The 16,244-nt window shown below is 42.1% G+C and overlaps 2 protein-coding genes across 8 annotated transcripts; one reads left to right on the top strand and one right to left on the bottom strand.

Annotated features, from left to right (window-relative positions):
* Positions 1 to 19: 19 nt before the first annotated feature.
* STKLD1 (serine/threonine kinase like domain containing 1) lies at positions 20 to 12,083 on the top strand. Of its 7 annotated transcripts, none has more exons than XM_079324393.1 (19): positions 20 to 120; positions 577 to 672; positions 1,118 to 1,162; positions 2,448 to 2,522; positions 3,132 to 3,236; positions 3,420 to 3,490; positions 4,051 to 4,166; positions 4,528 to 4,640; positions 4,737 to 4,897; positions 5,311 to 5,441; positions 6,048 to 6,131; positions 6,790 to 6,906; positions 7,445 to 7,579; positions 8,441 to 8,569; positions 9,387 to 9,524; positions 10,071 to 10,199; positions 10,475 to 10,612; positions 10,905 to 10,984; positions 11,782 to 12,083. In XM_079324393.1, the coding sequence occupies exons 1-19, from the start codon at positions 106 to 108 to the stop codon at positions 11,842 to 11,844; spliced, it is 1,941 nt and encodes a 646-aa protein (XP_079180519.1). In that variant the 5' UTR covers positions 20 to 105; the 3' UTR covers positions 11,845 to 12,083. The 7 variants fall into 7 exon arrangements, with proteins under 7 accessions (XP_079180519.1, XP_079180521.1, XP_079180520.1 ...); XM_079324395.1 differs by having other exon boundaries at positions 27 to 120; positions 4,764 to 4,897; XM_079324394.1 differs by having other exon boundaries at positions 27 to 120; positions 4,764 to 4,897; positions 10,457 to 10,612.
* Positions 11,935 to 16,230, bottom strand: REXO4 (REX4 homolog, 3'-5' exonuclease). Its single transcript, XM_079324398.1, has 8 exons — positions 15,751 to 16,230; positions 15,038 to 15,396; positions 14,608 to 14,760; positions 14,246 to 14,439; positions 13,768 to 13,856; positions 13,435 to 13,509; positions 13,103 to 13,177; positions 11,935 to 12,499 (listed from the first exon to the last, which is right to left on the bottom strand). Exons 1-8 carry the CDS (start codon positions 15,931 to 15,933, stop codon positions 12,395 to 12,397), a joined length of 1,233 nt encoding a protein of 410 aa, XP_079180524.1. The 5' UTR covers positions 15,934 to 16,230; the 3' UTR covers positions 11,935 to 12,394.
* Between the last annotated feature and the right edge of the window lie 14 nt (positions 16,231 to 16,244).

The raw sequence follows: 16,244 nt of genomic DNA, 5'->3' as shown, positions 1-16,244 counted from the left end.
CGGGACACGCCCCCCAGACACGCCCTTCGGCGCTCTTAAAGGGGCCGCGCCCCCGCCACACTCCTGTGTGGGGAGGGGGGGGGGTCTCACTCCCTCAGGGCCGCCATGGAAAAATATGAGGTGCTGCCCCCCGGATCATGCTCTACCCAGCAATAAGCAGGCGGCTGCAGCGTTGTGGGGGTGTAGCCGGTGCTGGGGGGGGGTCTGTGGGTTCCCTTGGGGACACGGTGTGAGTGGCTCTGAGCGCGTTGGGTGTCGCTGGAGGGGTTTGTGAGGGCCCTGGGAGCAGCACAGGCTGAGGGCGGCCCTGAGGGGGTTATGTGATCCTGGACAGGGTGGGGATGGTCCTGGGGCGTTTTGAGCACGGCAATGTCCTGAAAAGGAGGGGAGGGAAGGCCTGAGCTCCTCTCAGGACTTGGGGTGAAGGTTGGGCTGTCCCTAATCCTGCCATGGGCGGCTGGAGGTGTTCCCCGTGCGGACGGTTTCTATGGAAAAGCGAATTAAAGGTTTTTTTGCCTCAGTGGTTGTGCCCCGGCTGAGCAGGTGTGAGCTCTGGGTGTGTCCTGTGGCCGGCAGGTGCTGGAGCAGCTCCAGCCCGGGGCGCTGGGCACCATGCTGACAGCTCAGCTGAAAACACACCTGGGTGCCCAGAAGAAATATGCAATAAAGCAGGTGAGCAGGTGATTGCTATGAAAACAAGAGTTTGGCATCTTTGTCATCGCAGCAGAGAGACCCGTGCTGGGCAGCTCAGCTGCTGGGTCAGAGTTGCCTTGCTCATTACTGTGCTGTTTTTTGGGAAAATGGGAGAGTCAGATGAGTTTGTTGGGATGTTGAGGCCCAAAGTGGGAAAGGGCAGCAGCTTAGTTAGGTGCCCTCAGTGTTCTCCCACCTCAGCTCACTGCTGCCCTGGCAGTGCAGAAGCACTGTCTGTCACACACATATTTTCAGCTCTGTTTTACCCATCTCCTGACACCAAAACTACCCCAAACATTAAAGATTTGACCTATCATTGAAAATATATGTCATTTGTAGTCCAGTCACCTTGATAAGAGTATTCTGGCTTGAAGCTCCCTGGTGTTTCTGTTACACTCTCATCCCTGTGTTTTATTTGGTGCAGGTTGAATGCATTGATCAACACCAAGCAAAAGTGGCCTTGAGGGAGGTACTGGTGCAGTCTTTTCTTTACTACTTCACTTACAAAGACCAAAGTCTTGATAGAACCCAGTCTTTTATCTACAAGGTTTAGCTGAGTAAATAATAAGTAAATCAGGTAGGACTATTTGTGGGGTGTGATCTCTGCCCTGTGCTTGGGCTCAGGCCAGGGTTTTATATTAATTGTGGTTATTTTTGGATATGTAAATTCAAAGGGCCAGCTCTTCTCAGAGGATAGTTCTTCCTCAGAATTTTTATTGTTTTGTGAAGCCAAAGAGCAAAACAGATACTTTTGGTTTTAAGCTGGAGGAGAATCTTGGTCTGTTTGTAGTTTATTATTAAGAATTTGATGTCTACATAACATATTTAATCATATGCTTATTTCTCAGAGCTGGACTTTTTAAATGGCAGTGTTGTACTCTTTTCTTTTGGTGCAAACTTGTTGCAATGTCTTGAGTAAGAAGCATCAGAAATACTCTTAAAATACCAAAAATATTTTCAATAAAATAAGTGGAATAGCCCATGATGAATGAGTCTCCCATTGCCCAGTATTCAGAGCATCTGGAGTTGGAAAAGAAGGAAAATAAATCTCTGTGCAGATGTTTTATCCTGGTCACAGAGGTGACTTCTTTCTGTACTAAATATGGCATTACCAGTAAAACTTGAACCAATTTTTCTGTTGAAATAAATGTTGAAATTCATCTATTAAATAAATACAGTTTTGCCATCTAGGAGTGTGGCTCTTTTTAGTTTTTCTGTTGTGCCTGCACAGCCACAAGCACAGCTAAAGAGTAACCTGAATTCATCTTATCTTCCACATAATCAGCAAATTTGCTGATTAAGATTTGTTAGAGCCCTGCACAGAAACCACCTTCAATGAGATAAAAATCTCTCCTGCCATTATATTGGTTAGGCTCAAACTTGCATAGAGGTTACAGGAAATAATGGCTGCACTTGAAAAATCACCCTGACTTCTATTCTAAGAAATGTTTTCAGGTTTGGATGTTAGGAAGTGAAGAATGGGGTGGTTCACACATCATCTCCCTGTGGATGAGTTTGTAGCTTTGAATCTCACAAGGCTGTTGCAGCAGTGAGCAGAGTCTGGGTGAAATATTTTCCTTCTTTCCACACTGGTCTATGCAAATATTTAACAGAGCTGGCACTTTGGAAGAGTTTGATCAGAAATGTGATATGAACAAGTGAGGAACTGGTTTTGGGTGTTATTTAAGGTCCTGTTAAAGGGAAGGACTAGCTATAGCAAGCTGTCTGTATTTTCTCTTTTTTATTCTGTGCAGGCAATGGATTTGCTAAAACTCCACCATTCTAACATCTGTACTTACAAGGAATTGTTTGTGACTTGGAACAACAAGGTGAGAATGGAACAGGTTTGGTTCAACTGGAATATGTGGTTTATGTTCTAGGCACATGAAAAGATCACAGGTTTGAATTTGGGGTCATTGGGTGAGGTGCTAAAAAAGAAGGTTTTGATTCAAAACAAGCCTGTTTTTTAATTTTTTTTTGGCTCCTGAATACACACACTGAGAAGCTGTGAATATGGATTGGAGTCCATCACATGGCAGACTCCCAGATTCTGATGGGAATTAGTGTGCAGTTCTGATTTCCATGCCTGCATGAAAACCCTTCTAGAGGGGTCTATAAGAAGCTGAAAGCCCTGACTTATTTATTTGCAGATTTTCTTCAGTCCTTGGACAGAATCTATAATGATTTTATGGATGTATAATTGATTTGAATCATCCTCTACAGCTTCAGATAAGATGCTTGATAATGGTGGTTTGTCTTATTTGCTAAAACAATAAGCATACTGTATTTTTTAATAAAAGAAATTAAATATTTTCTCTTCTGTGAGAGAATAATTATCTCAGAACCCTTTTGTACTGTGAACATCACACCCACCAGTTTGGTTATGTCTTTCTTACCTGCAAACAATCCAAAAAATTTGGTGCAATGTTTTATTGCAGGTCTCATCTCTGTTCCTCTGCCTGGTTATGCAGCACTCAGGCCAAGGAGATCTTTCAGCTCTAATCAAAGAAAAGAGGCAGAAGTCAGAAAAGATAACACACATGGTAAAAAGTACAGAAAAGACCTGTTTGAACTGAGAGACTTGTTGCTTTTCTGGTATTCCTTCTTTCTGAAAATCCTCCCTAAAACCTTCAAAGCACAGGAGGGTAGTTTTGGAAACTCACATCTGAAAGATATTTGAAAGTTCCTTGTTTGTGTTCCACTTTCATGTCTATTTGCCTCCACAGGTGGTTGAGAAGTTCCTGGGACAGATGGTGGATGCTTTGTTTTACATACACAAACAAAATATTTGGCACAGGTGAGCAGAAATTTCATTCTCTTTGTCTGACAGGCCCTTGTTCTTTGCACAGTGCTCAGAGGCAGGGAATTTTACTCTTCCAAAAGGAGAAGTAGGGGGTAGAAATTCCAAACTTTAGATTAGTTTTTTTTTTTTGTCTTTTTTACTTCCAAAGCTACCTATTTCCTGAATTTTGTCTGGGATACTCATTTGACTGAGATTATCTCTGGGTGGGGTTTTTTTAATGTTTAAAAAATTGTCCATGTCTGTAAATGCTCACATTTGGTTTCTGTGGTGGACAAAATTTGAGTATCTGAATAAGAGACAACCCTGCATTCCATGCTCAGATCAATTTGTGTCCCAAGCACAAATTTTAAATTTGGAGAGAAAAATAATTGTATTTTGGTTGCTTATCACTTGTATATTAAAAAACCCAACACCAACAAAACCAAAAAATATCCAAACCAATTTCCTCTACAAACCAAACCCAACCCTTCTGAGGGCTAAAGATGCTGGGAAATTGTAATTGTATGTCATTAGACTCTAATTTTACAAGCTGACAGAAAATATTTGTGTTGCAGAAATCTCAAGCCATCAAACATCCTTGTGACTGGTGAAACATCCTTCATGCTGAGTGACTTCAGTACTGAAACACTTATGAAAGATGAGCTGAAATGGAAAATAAGAGTGGAAGAAGGTAGATTCTTGTTTTGCTATTTTTTTTTCTTTCCTACTGTATTTTCAAAAGATTTCAGTTGTGGTGGATATTTTTTAGTCCTAAGAGAAAAATTAGAAAAGAGGGAAAAGTTATCTTCCTTCTCCTTTCTCTGCATTAAACTATTTGTCTTCTAAACAGAATTTTCATAGGCAGCTGTCTGCAACATCAATTGGGTTCACAAGTGAAATATGTAGATAAGTGTGTGAGTTTCTGCAATCAATACAGTTGGAATCCTTTTTAGCTTTATCCTCAGGAATATCTTAGAAAAATGTCAATTAGTTACAGTGTGTTTTGTGGTTTTTGGAAGCACAATGTCACCATATGATTCCTGTTTCTACAGAAAGCAAGTCTTGGATGGCTCCAGAAACATTTGAGTTTTCTTTCACTGAGAAATCTGACATCTGGTCTCTGGGCTGTGTCCTCCTTGATATGATGAGCTGCTTTGTTCTGAATGTGTGTAAGGGTGATTTATTTGGGATTTAAAGGGTCCTGGGCTCATCAGGATATCTGTGAGTGTGTGAGAGCTCTCTGACAATGTGCTCCTCCCAGGCAGGAGAGATAAATTCCTTACTGCAGGAAATCAGAGGGGACAGCAGCTGCCTTGTGGGAGTCCTGACCCTGATGCAGGATGGAGGAAGCAGCTATTTGCCTTTCTTTCCAATTTTATTGATGTTGTTGCAGATTGAGCCCAGCATGAGACCCACAGCAAGGTGAGTTCTGGCTGCCTTCCCTGGATTTATTTTGTCCTAAACCCCTCCAACCTCCACAAATTTGGAATGTTAACTGCTGTTGGAAAGGGTTAACACTGCTTATCCTCCTCCCTCCACAGAGTGAGTTATTCAAGTCTTGATGTCCATTCAGAGTGGACACTAGGACTTCATTTTTGCAGTTATATTATAAATTCATGTTATACACAATTTTATGAGCCTGAACTTGACACCTAAGCATGGCTTGTGCAATATGAGCTATTTCTTGAGCTGTTGTGAAGTTCTGTCAAAAATAATCTAGTCTAGAAGTAATATTAGACTTTTTTTAATATAAAAATGAAACAATGTAGATTTTTTTTCTTCTTTTCTTACCAGTTCTAACTCACTAGTGCTGCTTTTGTCTCTTGAAATTCTAGGGATCTGATCACTCTTCCATTTATTGGGAAATGCCTGACTTTTGCTGGTGACACCTCAATAAAACTGAAGAAATCTCTGTCTCCCACAGTAACAGATTTGCTCCTTCAGGGAGGAATTGAAAATGTTCTAGGTAATAAGGAGAATGAGATTAATGGAAAAGTGATTTTCATAGTCAGGATGTATTCTACATGGAAATAAATTCAGGGACACTCATTTTACCTGAAATAAAATGGGATACTCTTTGGAGCAAGGATCACTATGCAGCTTTTTCTCTGAATTCCTAAGATTCTCAGCAATCCCTACTGCAAAAGTTAAGCAGGGTCAGAGGTCATTCCTCAGAAAATTTAGGGGCTTCACTTATTTTGTTTGCATTGTAATATGTTTCCTAATTTATGCCACAAAGGATCTGCTCCATTATTTTCCTTCTGAGTAAGGAAGATGTTCTTTTAATCTGAAAAGTCTATTGGAATAATGCATTTAAAGCTTCTCTCCCTCCTTTGATTTAATATTCCAACGGGTTCCCCCCCCCAAAAAAATATATATAATGTCAAATACATTGTGAACCATAACATTTTGAAATACTGAAATGTTTAATGAGCTGGGGGAAAAGTTTTTCCCTTCAACAATCCCAAATTTCATTATTTTCCTTCATTTGAATCCACATCTTGCACAAAACAGAGACAATTTGTGTAAGTGCTTGTGTGGAATGGTTGGAAGAATTTCCTTAATTTCTCAGAATTCATGCAGGCTTCCTGGGATATTGAACAAGTCCAGGCTAAAGGCATTCAGCACCTTGCCAGCTTTGTAAAAGATGGAAGTGGTAAGGCACTATTTGATCTCTTTATTTATTTATTCTGCTCCTTCCTTACATTTTGAGACAATAGGAAGAAGAAAACATTTCTGATGTCCATAAATGAGAATGAAATTGGTTTCTTCCTATTTCTCCAGTAGCTGGTGGGGTTGTGTTTGTACTTGTTCTGTACCTGCTTTTGTTAACCAGCAGAGGGGTTCTACTGAATGAGAAAAATGGGCACTGGGGAAAAAAAATATATTTGATATTTGAATTGATAACAAACTGACATTTGAGGAAGTTAATTTCCACAAGTTCTGGGATGACCTGGGGGTAATTCCTGTAGCTGCAAGGCTGGCAGAGCAAAAGGAAGCCACACGTGGCTAATTCCTGTGTCTGGCAAAGCTGTGAGGGTGAAATCTGTGTATTTTCTCCCAGAAACTGCTCATTTTTCAAAATAATCTTCCAGATCAAGGTTAATAATTCAAAGCACTGTGTTAAACCAATTATAAAATGCTCTGTCCTTTGACAGCATTTTATTGTTGACATTGGTTTGTGATGTTATAATTTAGGGTTATCCTCAGTTTTAATTGATAGGAGAAATTTCCCACACAGATGAAAACAATTCACTCTGTTTTGTTCTCTTTGATTCAAGAACCTTTTCTCAAAAAATTTCTTTTCCCCACAGCATTCCCCTATCTGCTAACATGCACAGAGGTGATCACCCTTGCCATGAAGACTCACATAGATTCTCTGGATTTACAAGTAGAGGGCTGCACTTTATTGCTTGAAATTCTTAGTCAAGGTACAATTTGAAGATTTCCTCCTTCTGCTGGGTCTCATAAAGATTACTGAACCCATTATCTGCTCCATTAACAATTTTAGGGGATGAATTTAAAGAAGTAAAGGAAGTTAAGCAGCTTTCTGAATTCTCCTGACCTTCCTTCAGGACTGGCATATAGGAATTCTGTGTTAAGAATTAATTTTAAATGTAGGTCTGATCTTGTCCAATTTAAGTTTGTTTTCATGTTATGTAGAGTGTTGCTTGAGGGCATAAATGAGACTCTTATTATTTTGCTATTTAAATTTTAAACTATAAAAGTGGTTTTGGGTCTTTTGCTGTCACTTTCATGGCAATTTACCCCAAAACTGATGATATGAACTTAAAAATATTAAGAATTGAGTTTCAGAAAATGGAAGTGCAAAGTAACTTTTGCTTATTTTATGGGAAGAAATGCTGTTAATTGAATGTTTTGCTATGGTGATTGCAGGGCAGAGGGGGGATTCAGATTTCATTCCAAACCACTGAAATCTTTGTTCTATTCCAATGTTTGTGGTGACAGCTCTGGAACAGGGGATGATGATGGCCCTGGATGAGAATGTGGCCAGCTGCCTGTTACACACAGTGAGAAAACATTCTGAAAATGAAGAGTTGCTTTCAATGCTCTGCACATTATTGGTGATGGTTTCAGCCAGTGGTGGGTCACCTTGTTCATTCTTCGGGGAATATTAATTTATTTTTACTTTTTCTAACAAATCTAAGATGCAATGTAAAACTTGTGACTTCACTGAGAGGTGTGGAGGTAATTATTAATTTAATAGTGGTAAGATTGGAAAGATTGACCAGATATTGATAACACCCCTAAAAGCTGAAGATACAATCCCTAAGGCTTCAAGTATTTAAGGACCACTCCAACAGATACAGTTCTGTATTTCCTTTTAATTTGGAAAAAGTACAAACTCTGCAAATAGTAGTGCTTGGAAAATGAGGGCATAGAACCTGAATTCTATTTTGGAATGTGCCATGATGAATTGAGACCATTCTCTACTTTGTTTTCTTTACTTCTGAACTTATAACTGCTAAATATTTATAGTATTTTTAGTTGTTTTCAGTGTCAGTTCAATAGTCAAAGACTGTTTTTAGAAATGGTTATGGCAGAATTTAGCAGCAAGGGGGAAATCTTAAAAAAATGATTACACAGTCATGTCTAAGACCAAACTATTTTTATCCAGTGTTTCCTAATTCTAAAGCTTAGCTTGAATCGTTAAAATGGAATCAGGTGAAAAATTGTAATTTACACCCTCTCAGTTCCTTTCCTGCTCTGTGAATTCCAAGTCTGGGAGGAAAAAGGATGACCAGGCATCCATTTGAAAGGATCAGCTGAGTTAAGTACATCTTGTTAAAGAATTCGGTCTGTTCTCTTGCTTCCTTTTGTCCAGCTGATGGGCTGAAATTACCGGTCTGTTATCTCGGGTTTAAACACGGTTAGTGCTGCCAGTTTCCAGGCCAGTGAGTGGGACAAAAATACCAGATTCTATCGAATTTCTGTGGTTTTCAGAAGTAGCTGCGGAGAACCTAAGGAAAGTTGGAATCGTTCCAGACCTTCTGTCAATTTTAAGACGTTTTCTTCATAATGACAAGATCTGCTTCTCTTGCTGTGCCGTTCTCTGGAGCTTGGCTGTGAGTGGTAAGTGGAACACTGAGAATATTGTGCCTGCACTCATCTGACTGGAGGGCAGCAGGTATTGAGCCTAATTGAATTCAGACATTCCTGTCCCTGCCATTGGATTTTCTCCCATTCTTATTCCAGGGAGTTGGAATGAGATGATCTTTAAGATTCCTTCCAAACCAAACCAATCTGATTTTGTGTTTCTGGAGAGTTGTTTCCACAGCACTGATACAATCACATTGTGATCCAGAGTTAAATTAGATAAAAATCAAAATGAATGCAGAATATTTGAACAACCCTTTATGTGATAAGGTGTCAAATTGGAGCCGTTCAGGCCAAGATATGACCTGATTTTATATTTACTGATTTGTTTCTGTGACATGCTCTTGTAGAGGTGTGTGGAGTTCTGATCATCATGGAAGGCTGGAAGCACAGATTGTGCCCAGTTGCACTTGATGTGTTTTATTCCCTCTGTGCAGCAGATTACCCGTTGGATTTATGGGACAGCTGAATCTCCATCCTGCAGCCTGGATTCTGTCAAAACTGTGGTTATTTCTGGAGATTTCTTGCTGTGATCCCTATGCATAATTTAAATGACAAAGAACACTAGTTCCTGCAGAAGTTCAGCTTTCAACAATAAACAGAATTATTTATTAGTCCCGTAGCACTTGGTTTGGTTCTGTACATTTTTTTTATTCCTTCCTTCTGCTGCCCTCCAGACTAATACAATGTTGCATTATTCCAATGCCAACACCCATTAAGGTTTTACTGGTAGAATTTGACATATCATGCCTTCATTAAATAACTCTGCCTGGTGCATTTTCTTTCTGTTAAGGTAACTCAGAGAATAATGCAGACCAAGCAGAGCTGCAAAGTGCTGTCCCTGTCACCTCTGCAGTGCTTCAGAAGCACCTCCAGAATGGAGTCGTTGCAGAGTCTGCCTGCTCAGCTCTGTGGGCACTGGCTCTCCACGGTGTGTGTTCCACTTTCCCTGGGCATGGAACAGGTGGGATGTCAGTGTGTCAGTGGTGATCCTGCAGTCCAGGCTGCTTGGCTGGAGGAGGCTCTGCAGATGGCAGCAGAGTTGGGAACTTGCATCCTCTCAGTTGCTCTTTCTGCACTCGCTCTGTGACTCCCTAATGAAGCCATTTTATGATCAACTGTAGCAATTAAATCACCAGATACTGGTAATGGGGCCTCCACTGTGGGCAGCTAATTTGCGTGGTTGATTTGGAACAGTATTTCATGTTAAAAAAGAAATAATCTTTCATTATTGTTTGCACTAAGGAACCCATCCTTGTAGTACTACTGCCTTATTTCTTCCTCATACAAGAATATTGTCACACTTACCTACTGCCTGCCCTTGTGCTATTGTTCCACTGGGAAAAGCTGAGCAAAACACCCTCAGCAATCTCATTTCTCTTCCCTATCAGCAGAGTACTCAGGGCTCTTTATTCCTTTGGCCTGGAGGATATTGAGATTTTGGGCTTTTAATGTGTTTTGTTTATTTCCTTTAAAGGTTGCTTATCTGACAGTGACTATGAGCCCACAGCAGCACTTCTGCTGGATGCACTCAGGATGAACCCAGAAAGAGCAGTGCTGGTGAAGAATGGCTGCCTGGCATTAGCCAGCCTTGTGAGGCTCTCAGGTAACATTCAGCAATTCTGCTTTCATTAATTACCAATCAGCTCCATCAACATGAAAGCAATCATTAAAATCACTTCTGCCCTGCATGACAGTGCCAGCTGTATATCTGATCTTCTACTTGTTCCTAAATATGCTTCAGAACATTTTTTTATGAAGACTGAAAATAATGGGCACGAATTCCTGAAAACCTGACATGTGCCAGCTGGTGAGAGGATGGGAAGCAGATCCTGCAGTTTGCAGCTCTAATGAGCCCAGCAGTGTTTGTTTTCCTTGCAGAAACTGCAGCTCTGGCAATTCTGCTGGACTCAAATGGCAGTGGAATAGAGCTGATCAAAGATGAGTATCACCTTCACTTGGATGAGCCAGGGGTGGCAGAAGCTCTGTGCCTGCTGATGAAGGAGATGGTTCAGTATGGTGAGATGGCTGCTGCTGGCACTTGAGTCTCCTCCTCTCTCCCAACCCCAAAATCAGCAAAACCTCAACAGCAGCTCTTAGGATGTGTTAGCTGCTCTCAGGAAAGAATTACTTTGTGTCTGAGGAAGTTCCCATTCATCCTCCTGAGAATTCACTCCATTTGTTCCAAACAAATACCACTCTGATGGTATCTTGCCTCCTCTTTGTGTAGCTCTGTCCTCTCCCTGTGCTCATTTAGCTCCTGCTCCACTGGCAGTTGTGCTATAACCATAACTTTTCTTGTTTCTTGCAGATGAGGTTATGCTGGATATGAGGTCCCAGAAAATAGAAAAGCTGCTGTCTGAAATAAAATTCCAGTTTCCATTTAGCACGGTATGGAGAAGTCTGTGATAATAAAGTCTATTAGTATATTATTTCTGGTGAGGGATTTGATCATAGTGCAGAAATTTAGAGAATTAGCTGGAATGAAGAGTGAGTTTGTAAGGATAGTTCTAACTAGTGGTTGAAAGTTGTTTTTCTTGTTGCTGTTAATGCTGAAATTTAAAAAAAAATGTTCTGGTCTCTTGCAACATTACATTAATTTACTATAGTCCTCATGCTAAACCAGGCTCAAGTTTACAGGAATAAAGCCATACTTACATTACATCCAATTTATTTTTGGTTTGGAAATGGCATCATTAACAAATAAACAAAAAAACAACAAAAACTTTGACATTTTGTGGGAAGATTTAACTTAAAATAAATTTCACCAAGCAGTCACACTGGAAAAAAGGAGAAACCAGCCAAGTTATCAGAGCTATTTAATGTGTTACACTAATATTTCTTTTGCAATGGCTTGCTGGCAAGAAACCAATAATTAAGTTTGTTCATCAAGCCAATAAAACTGGGTAGTTTTAATTATGCTGATTTATGTATTTACAGAACTGTTTTCAGAGACAAACTGTTCTCCTGCAGGAATTGCCTGCACCCTTTCAATGAACACTGTAGCCACAAGGTAGTGCAGAAAAAACACAATCCCAGAAGGGAAGAAAGCTCCCTCTCCTGTTGTAACAACAGCAGCCACTTCACAGAGCTATGTTAGACACATTGTTTTTATTAAGAAATGGATACAAAAATAAGTGGAGTAACAAAGTAATCTTCTGTTTGACAATTCTCACATTTCCCTCCAGGAGATTCAGACCCTGGTGGCTGCAACACTTTGGAAAGTGAGGAAGGAAAAATGCTTTGTCTAAGAACAAGATTTGGCTACTGCTGGATACAAAAGCCTGGCTCCTCCATTAGAAGATTCTTCTCACCAGAAAAAAAGAATATTGGGCTATTGATAATGTATAAACAGGTATATATTGCTGGTTTAGGTACCACAACTGAAGAAACTAACAGTAATATTTAAGAAGTCACCCTGTAGTAGATCTCACTTTGTGAACCTCAACGTACTTGAAATAAAGAAATCCTTGGAGGTTTCACAAAGCAATGACAATTTCTTCCTTCATCTATCATAATTTAATTTTTTAACTCATTCAATGTCTGTTTCTGTTGAAGAAATTTAATTGATGAAGTTCTTCCCAACTGCAGGCCTTTGTTACAAAGGTTGTTTGAACACAGTAGCAGGCATCAGGCACAGGGACCATCCACAGATGGCAGCAGCATTCCTGTACTTCAGGTTATTGTAGCATTGTCTTTAGATTGATTTCATGAAGTAGCTGCTGTCAGTTCTGACTTAGCTCTGAATTTGGAATGTGACATCAAGCCAATGCTGCACATGAAAGATTCTACCCAGTGTTTTTAAGTTTTACTTTTTTTGTTGTTGTTAGCTTTGTTCCTAAGAGCAGCTTCCCATTTCTTTTTCTCCAAGGTGTAAAGTCTCATAGCTGCTTGTGCATCCTGGATCTGAAAGAGAACAGAGCAGACAAGCATGTGAGATAATAAGCAGCTAAATATTCCATCATTTTAATACATCCTTCCAATTAACATTTCATGATCTCTTCTTACATTTAGACTCTGCCTAGTGAAAGGGATAAATGGTATATTTGGAGTCCAGGGCCCACCCCAAGACTCTGCATTTCTGATTGCTACTTGGAAAATCATAATGGCAAAATTCTCTTGATACAGTATCTATAAACTCTCCTCCCAGCTTTGCTCCCCCAGTTCATTCCTCTTTTCCATCCTCCTGAATTTCAGCCCACTGAAATAAAGGATCTGCTGAGGTTCAGGTGTAGCCTCTCCCACCTCCTGCCACAGTGCAGCAGTGCAGAATGCTTTTAGGATAAACAGATCTTGATCATTACCTTTTTCCCCTGGGAATTTTAAAATAACAAGTGTTCAGAGTTGACTTGTGCAAGAGTAACTTATAAAATAAGGAAACAGTGAGCAAGCTTAGATGCCAATCTCTTAGTGCTGTCCAAGCAGAGCTTGCTGAGCTTCACTGGAATGAAGGAACAGAGTTTGGATTGAATGCAGAAGCAGAGCTGGAAGTTCTGGGGAGGTACCTACCGAGCAGTGCTCTGCTTTCTGCACCTGGATATTGAGCAGCCTCTCACAGAGCAGCTTCAGGGATGGACGGGAACTCTAGAGACAGAACAAACCACAAACATGCTGTCTCACAGGACTTGAAATAACTGAGATGGGTGTCTATATAAAAATATGTTCCTCAAAGAATAGCACATCTTAGCCTCTGATGGTGAAATACCAGGAATAATGAGTGAATGATGAGATTTGTGTGTGCATAGGTAGGAAAGAAGGAACAAGGTCAGGTAAAAGCAAGCACAGGAGTGAGGCACAGCTCTGGAGTCTGTTAATTGAGCACCTTCCCAGCAGTCTCTTACTTTGACTCTCTCTTTGAAAGGTTTGTATCTCTGTGTGTCCCTGATCTTCTTCTGAGGATGATCAAGAAGTAGGACCTAGAAGAAATCACATTTTCAGTCTAAAATGTGTTATTGCATGAAACTTTACAGAGCTGAATATGCAGCTGCCTGTTGTTTCCTCCCATCCACTGAGACACTTTAAACCCAGAAAAGGATAGAACCAGCTCATACAGACAAGGCTGGATTCAGTTTCCAGGAGTTCAGTGTGTTCCCTTGATCAGCTGGTGTTTAATACATCAGATCAGTTTAATACATCATCAGAATGATGCATTAAAAACTTTATTTTCAATGTACCTGTAGATCATTCCGTAAGGCGTGGCCAACTAAAATCCTTCCCTTCAGGATCTCAGCCACCTCCTTCTGAACCGTTTTAAAGTCTTCACCTAAAAATGTCACACAAGGAAACACTTTCCATGAGCAAACAGGTTTCTTTTCTGGGAAGTAACTGTATCTTTGGGACTGTAGTTACTGTGCACTACAATGAATCCCTGCTGGCTAGAACATAGAGAATTCCTTACAGAGCACAGCATGAAAAGGAAATTATTTTTTTAAAAACAATATTCCACCAGTTATTCCTTCAAAAGTGTTACTGATCACTGCACAAATTGTGAGAAGAACTGCTTTTTTTTTTTCTTAGCATTAAGCTGAACTTAAATCTCAGCATTTTAGGTCTCAAACTGATCCAAGCTCAGCCAATGAAGCTTCTGTGACAACCCTTTTGGGCTGGAAAATCAAAATGACAAAACCTTTGGTGGGGCAAACCCCCTGGTACCTGTGTTTATATTCTGAGGCCGTATGCCACTGACAGCTGTCCTGTAGTCTGTCACCTTCTCTGTGGGCTTGACATACTTGTCATAAACACACTTGCCAAAGTGGTTGACGATGGAGACCCGAGCCAGGATGCTGTCCTCACCCTTGGGACCCACCCCCACCATCTCACAGTCCATGGCCACAGCTCGGGTCAGCCTGCAAGGCAAAGGGACAGCTTGGGGACAGCTCTGCAGGACCCAGCTGGGGCTGACAGGCTGCACACAATTGATCTGAACAGGCAGAGCAGGGAGATGTCACTGATCTGCTGTTCCCTGTGCAGTCTGACACCTCTGATGCCATCCTTGCCCCTGCAATGTCACTCACCCATCAAAAGCTTTCTCCTTAACCAGCACCTGCTCCACAGACTGGGATTGCTCTGTATCAAGCCCCAGGTTCCTTCTGGCAATTTTTGCTGCTTCAGGTCCTATTGCTGCTTCAATATCTTTTGGATCAACGTCATCAAACCAGATGTCAGCCCTGGGAAGAACAGATTTAATTACATTTAACAGTTTCAAAGCAATCTGGTGGCTGTTGTACAAAAAGTATGTTTACTTTTTAAACCAAAGGATAAACCCTGTGAAAATTAAGCATTGCTGGTACCTTTGCAGGTTTCCTGCTGTGTCTGAGGAGTAGGAGCAAAATGTGTGTTATTTCTTTCAGAATTTAGTCTGGAAAAGTGCAGCTGTTTTAAACTCTGTGCTCCTCTCAAAAAAAAAAAATATTCACATCCAGAGCTGCTGCCTGAAATACTCACTCTTTGGGCTGCTGCTCCACATGCTCCTCAGTTTTCTTCCTCTTATGTTTCAGCTCATCCTTCTCCTTCACAACAATGCCATTTTTCTTTTTCTCTTTGCAGCCTTTCCCATTGCTCTTGGTGCCATTTAAGTTCTTATTTGCTGTAACCCCCTTGGATTCTGGCTTGGCCAAAGGAAGACTGGCTTTAGCAGAACCATTGTCCATTTTATTTGTGGATTTGGCCTTGACCAGGTTCCCATTCCCATTTACTGCTGGGATTTGGGGGCTTTTGGCTGCTTGGAGTGGCTGCTTCTTTTTGGTGTCTGTTTGACCCATAGAGATGGGTTTGTTGGAGTTATTTGCCTTTTGTTTCAGCAGCTAAAATGACATTAAAAAAAAAAAAAAAAAAAGTTAAAAAGAAGCCTGGAAAAGAGAAGGTTTTAGAATGAATTGTGTCCTTTCAGGAGCTAAAAGGAGCCTTCAAGAAAAGGTGAGAGGACTTCAAACCGCCAGAGAGCAGCGTTAGATGTGATATTGGGAATAAATCCTTCCCTGCGAGGGTGGCAGGCCTGGCAGAGGCGCCCAGAGAAGCTGTGGCTGCCCCTGGATCCCGGGAGTGCCCAAGGCCAGGCTGGGACAGTGCGAGTGTCCCTGCCCGGCTCGGAGCGAGCCCCAGCGCACCCAGGCACCGCCTCCCCGCCGCAGCCCCGGGGCTGTCACCGCTGCCCTCACCTCCTGCAGCGCCTTCCAGTTGGAGGAGAACTCCCGGGGGTGGCGGGGGGGCCCCACGGCCGCCATGCCGGGGCCTTTGGCTGCGGCCGCCGCTTCCCCGGGGGCCTTCCTCTTCTTCCTCCTCTTCTTGCTCTTCCCGCTCGGCCCCGCCGCTTGCGGCTCTGCAGGATTTTCCTTGGCCATGCGGGGACCAGCGGGGTGCGACCGGGACCGGGATCAGCACCGGGATCGGCACCGGCACCGGGCGCAGCGAGTCCCAACCCAGCGCTGCCGCAGGGGGACCGGCACGGCGGCGCACCGCCCCGCCCGGGAACGCCGGCCCGCACTTGTGTTCCGGGGCTGAGGGGGGGCAGTTCCGTGGTTCCGGGGGTCGCGGTGGGACCCTCCCCGCACACACCCGGCTGCGCCCCCGGGGCCGCGCGGCCCCCGAGCCGCCCCTCGCCCCGCCGGGACTGGCACACGCTCTGCCGAAACCGCGGTCATTGCGCAAGGCC

The sequence above is a fragment of the Erithacus rubecula genome (assembly GCF_903797595.1).
Source record: "Erithacus rubecula genome assembly, chromosome: 21".
Taxonomy (NCBI): domain Eukaryota; kingdom Metazoa; phylum Chordata; class Aves; order Passeriformes; family Muscicapidae; genus Erithacus; species Erithacus rubecula.
This window is presented reverse-complemented; position numbering and strand designations above follow the sequence as displayed.

What these genes read in the sequence shown, in the direction of transcription:
- STKLD1 (XM_079324391.1), top strand. An exon ending in AAACAAAATATTTGGCACAG is followed by an intron (nt 3,491 to 4,050) that starts GTGAGCAGAAAT and finishes TTTGTGTTGCAG; the next exon opens with AAATCTCAAGCCATCAAACA. An exon ending in AGGAATTGAAAATGTTCTAG is followed by an intron (nt 5,442 to 6,047) that starts GTAATAAGGAGA and finishes TTAATTTCTCAG; the next exon opens with AATTCATGCAGGCTTCCTGG.
- REXO4 (XM_079324398.1), bottom strand. Translation starts at nt 15,933, where the DNA reads ATGGCCAAGGAAAATCCTGCAGAGCCGCAAGCGGCGGGGCCGAGCGGG. An exon ending in GCCTCAGAATATAAACACAG is followed by an intron (nt 13,857 to 14,245) that starts GTACCAGGGGGT and finishes TGACATTTTTAG; the next exon opens with GTGAAGACTTTAAAACGGTT. An exon ending in CTTTCAAAGAGAGAGTCAAA is followed by an intron (nt 13,178 to 13,434) that starts GTAAGAGACTGC and finishes TTCTGTCTCTAG; the next exon opens with AGTTCCCGTCCATCCCTGAA.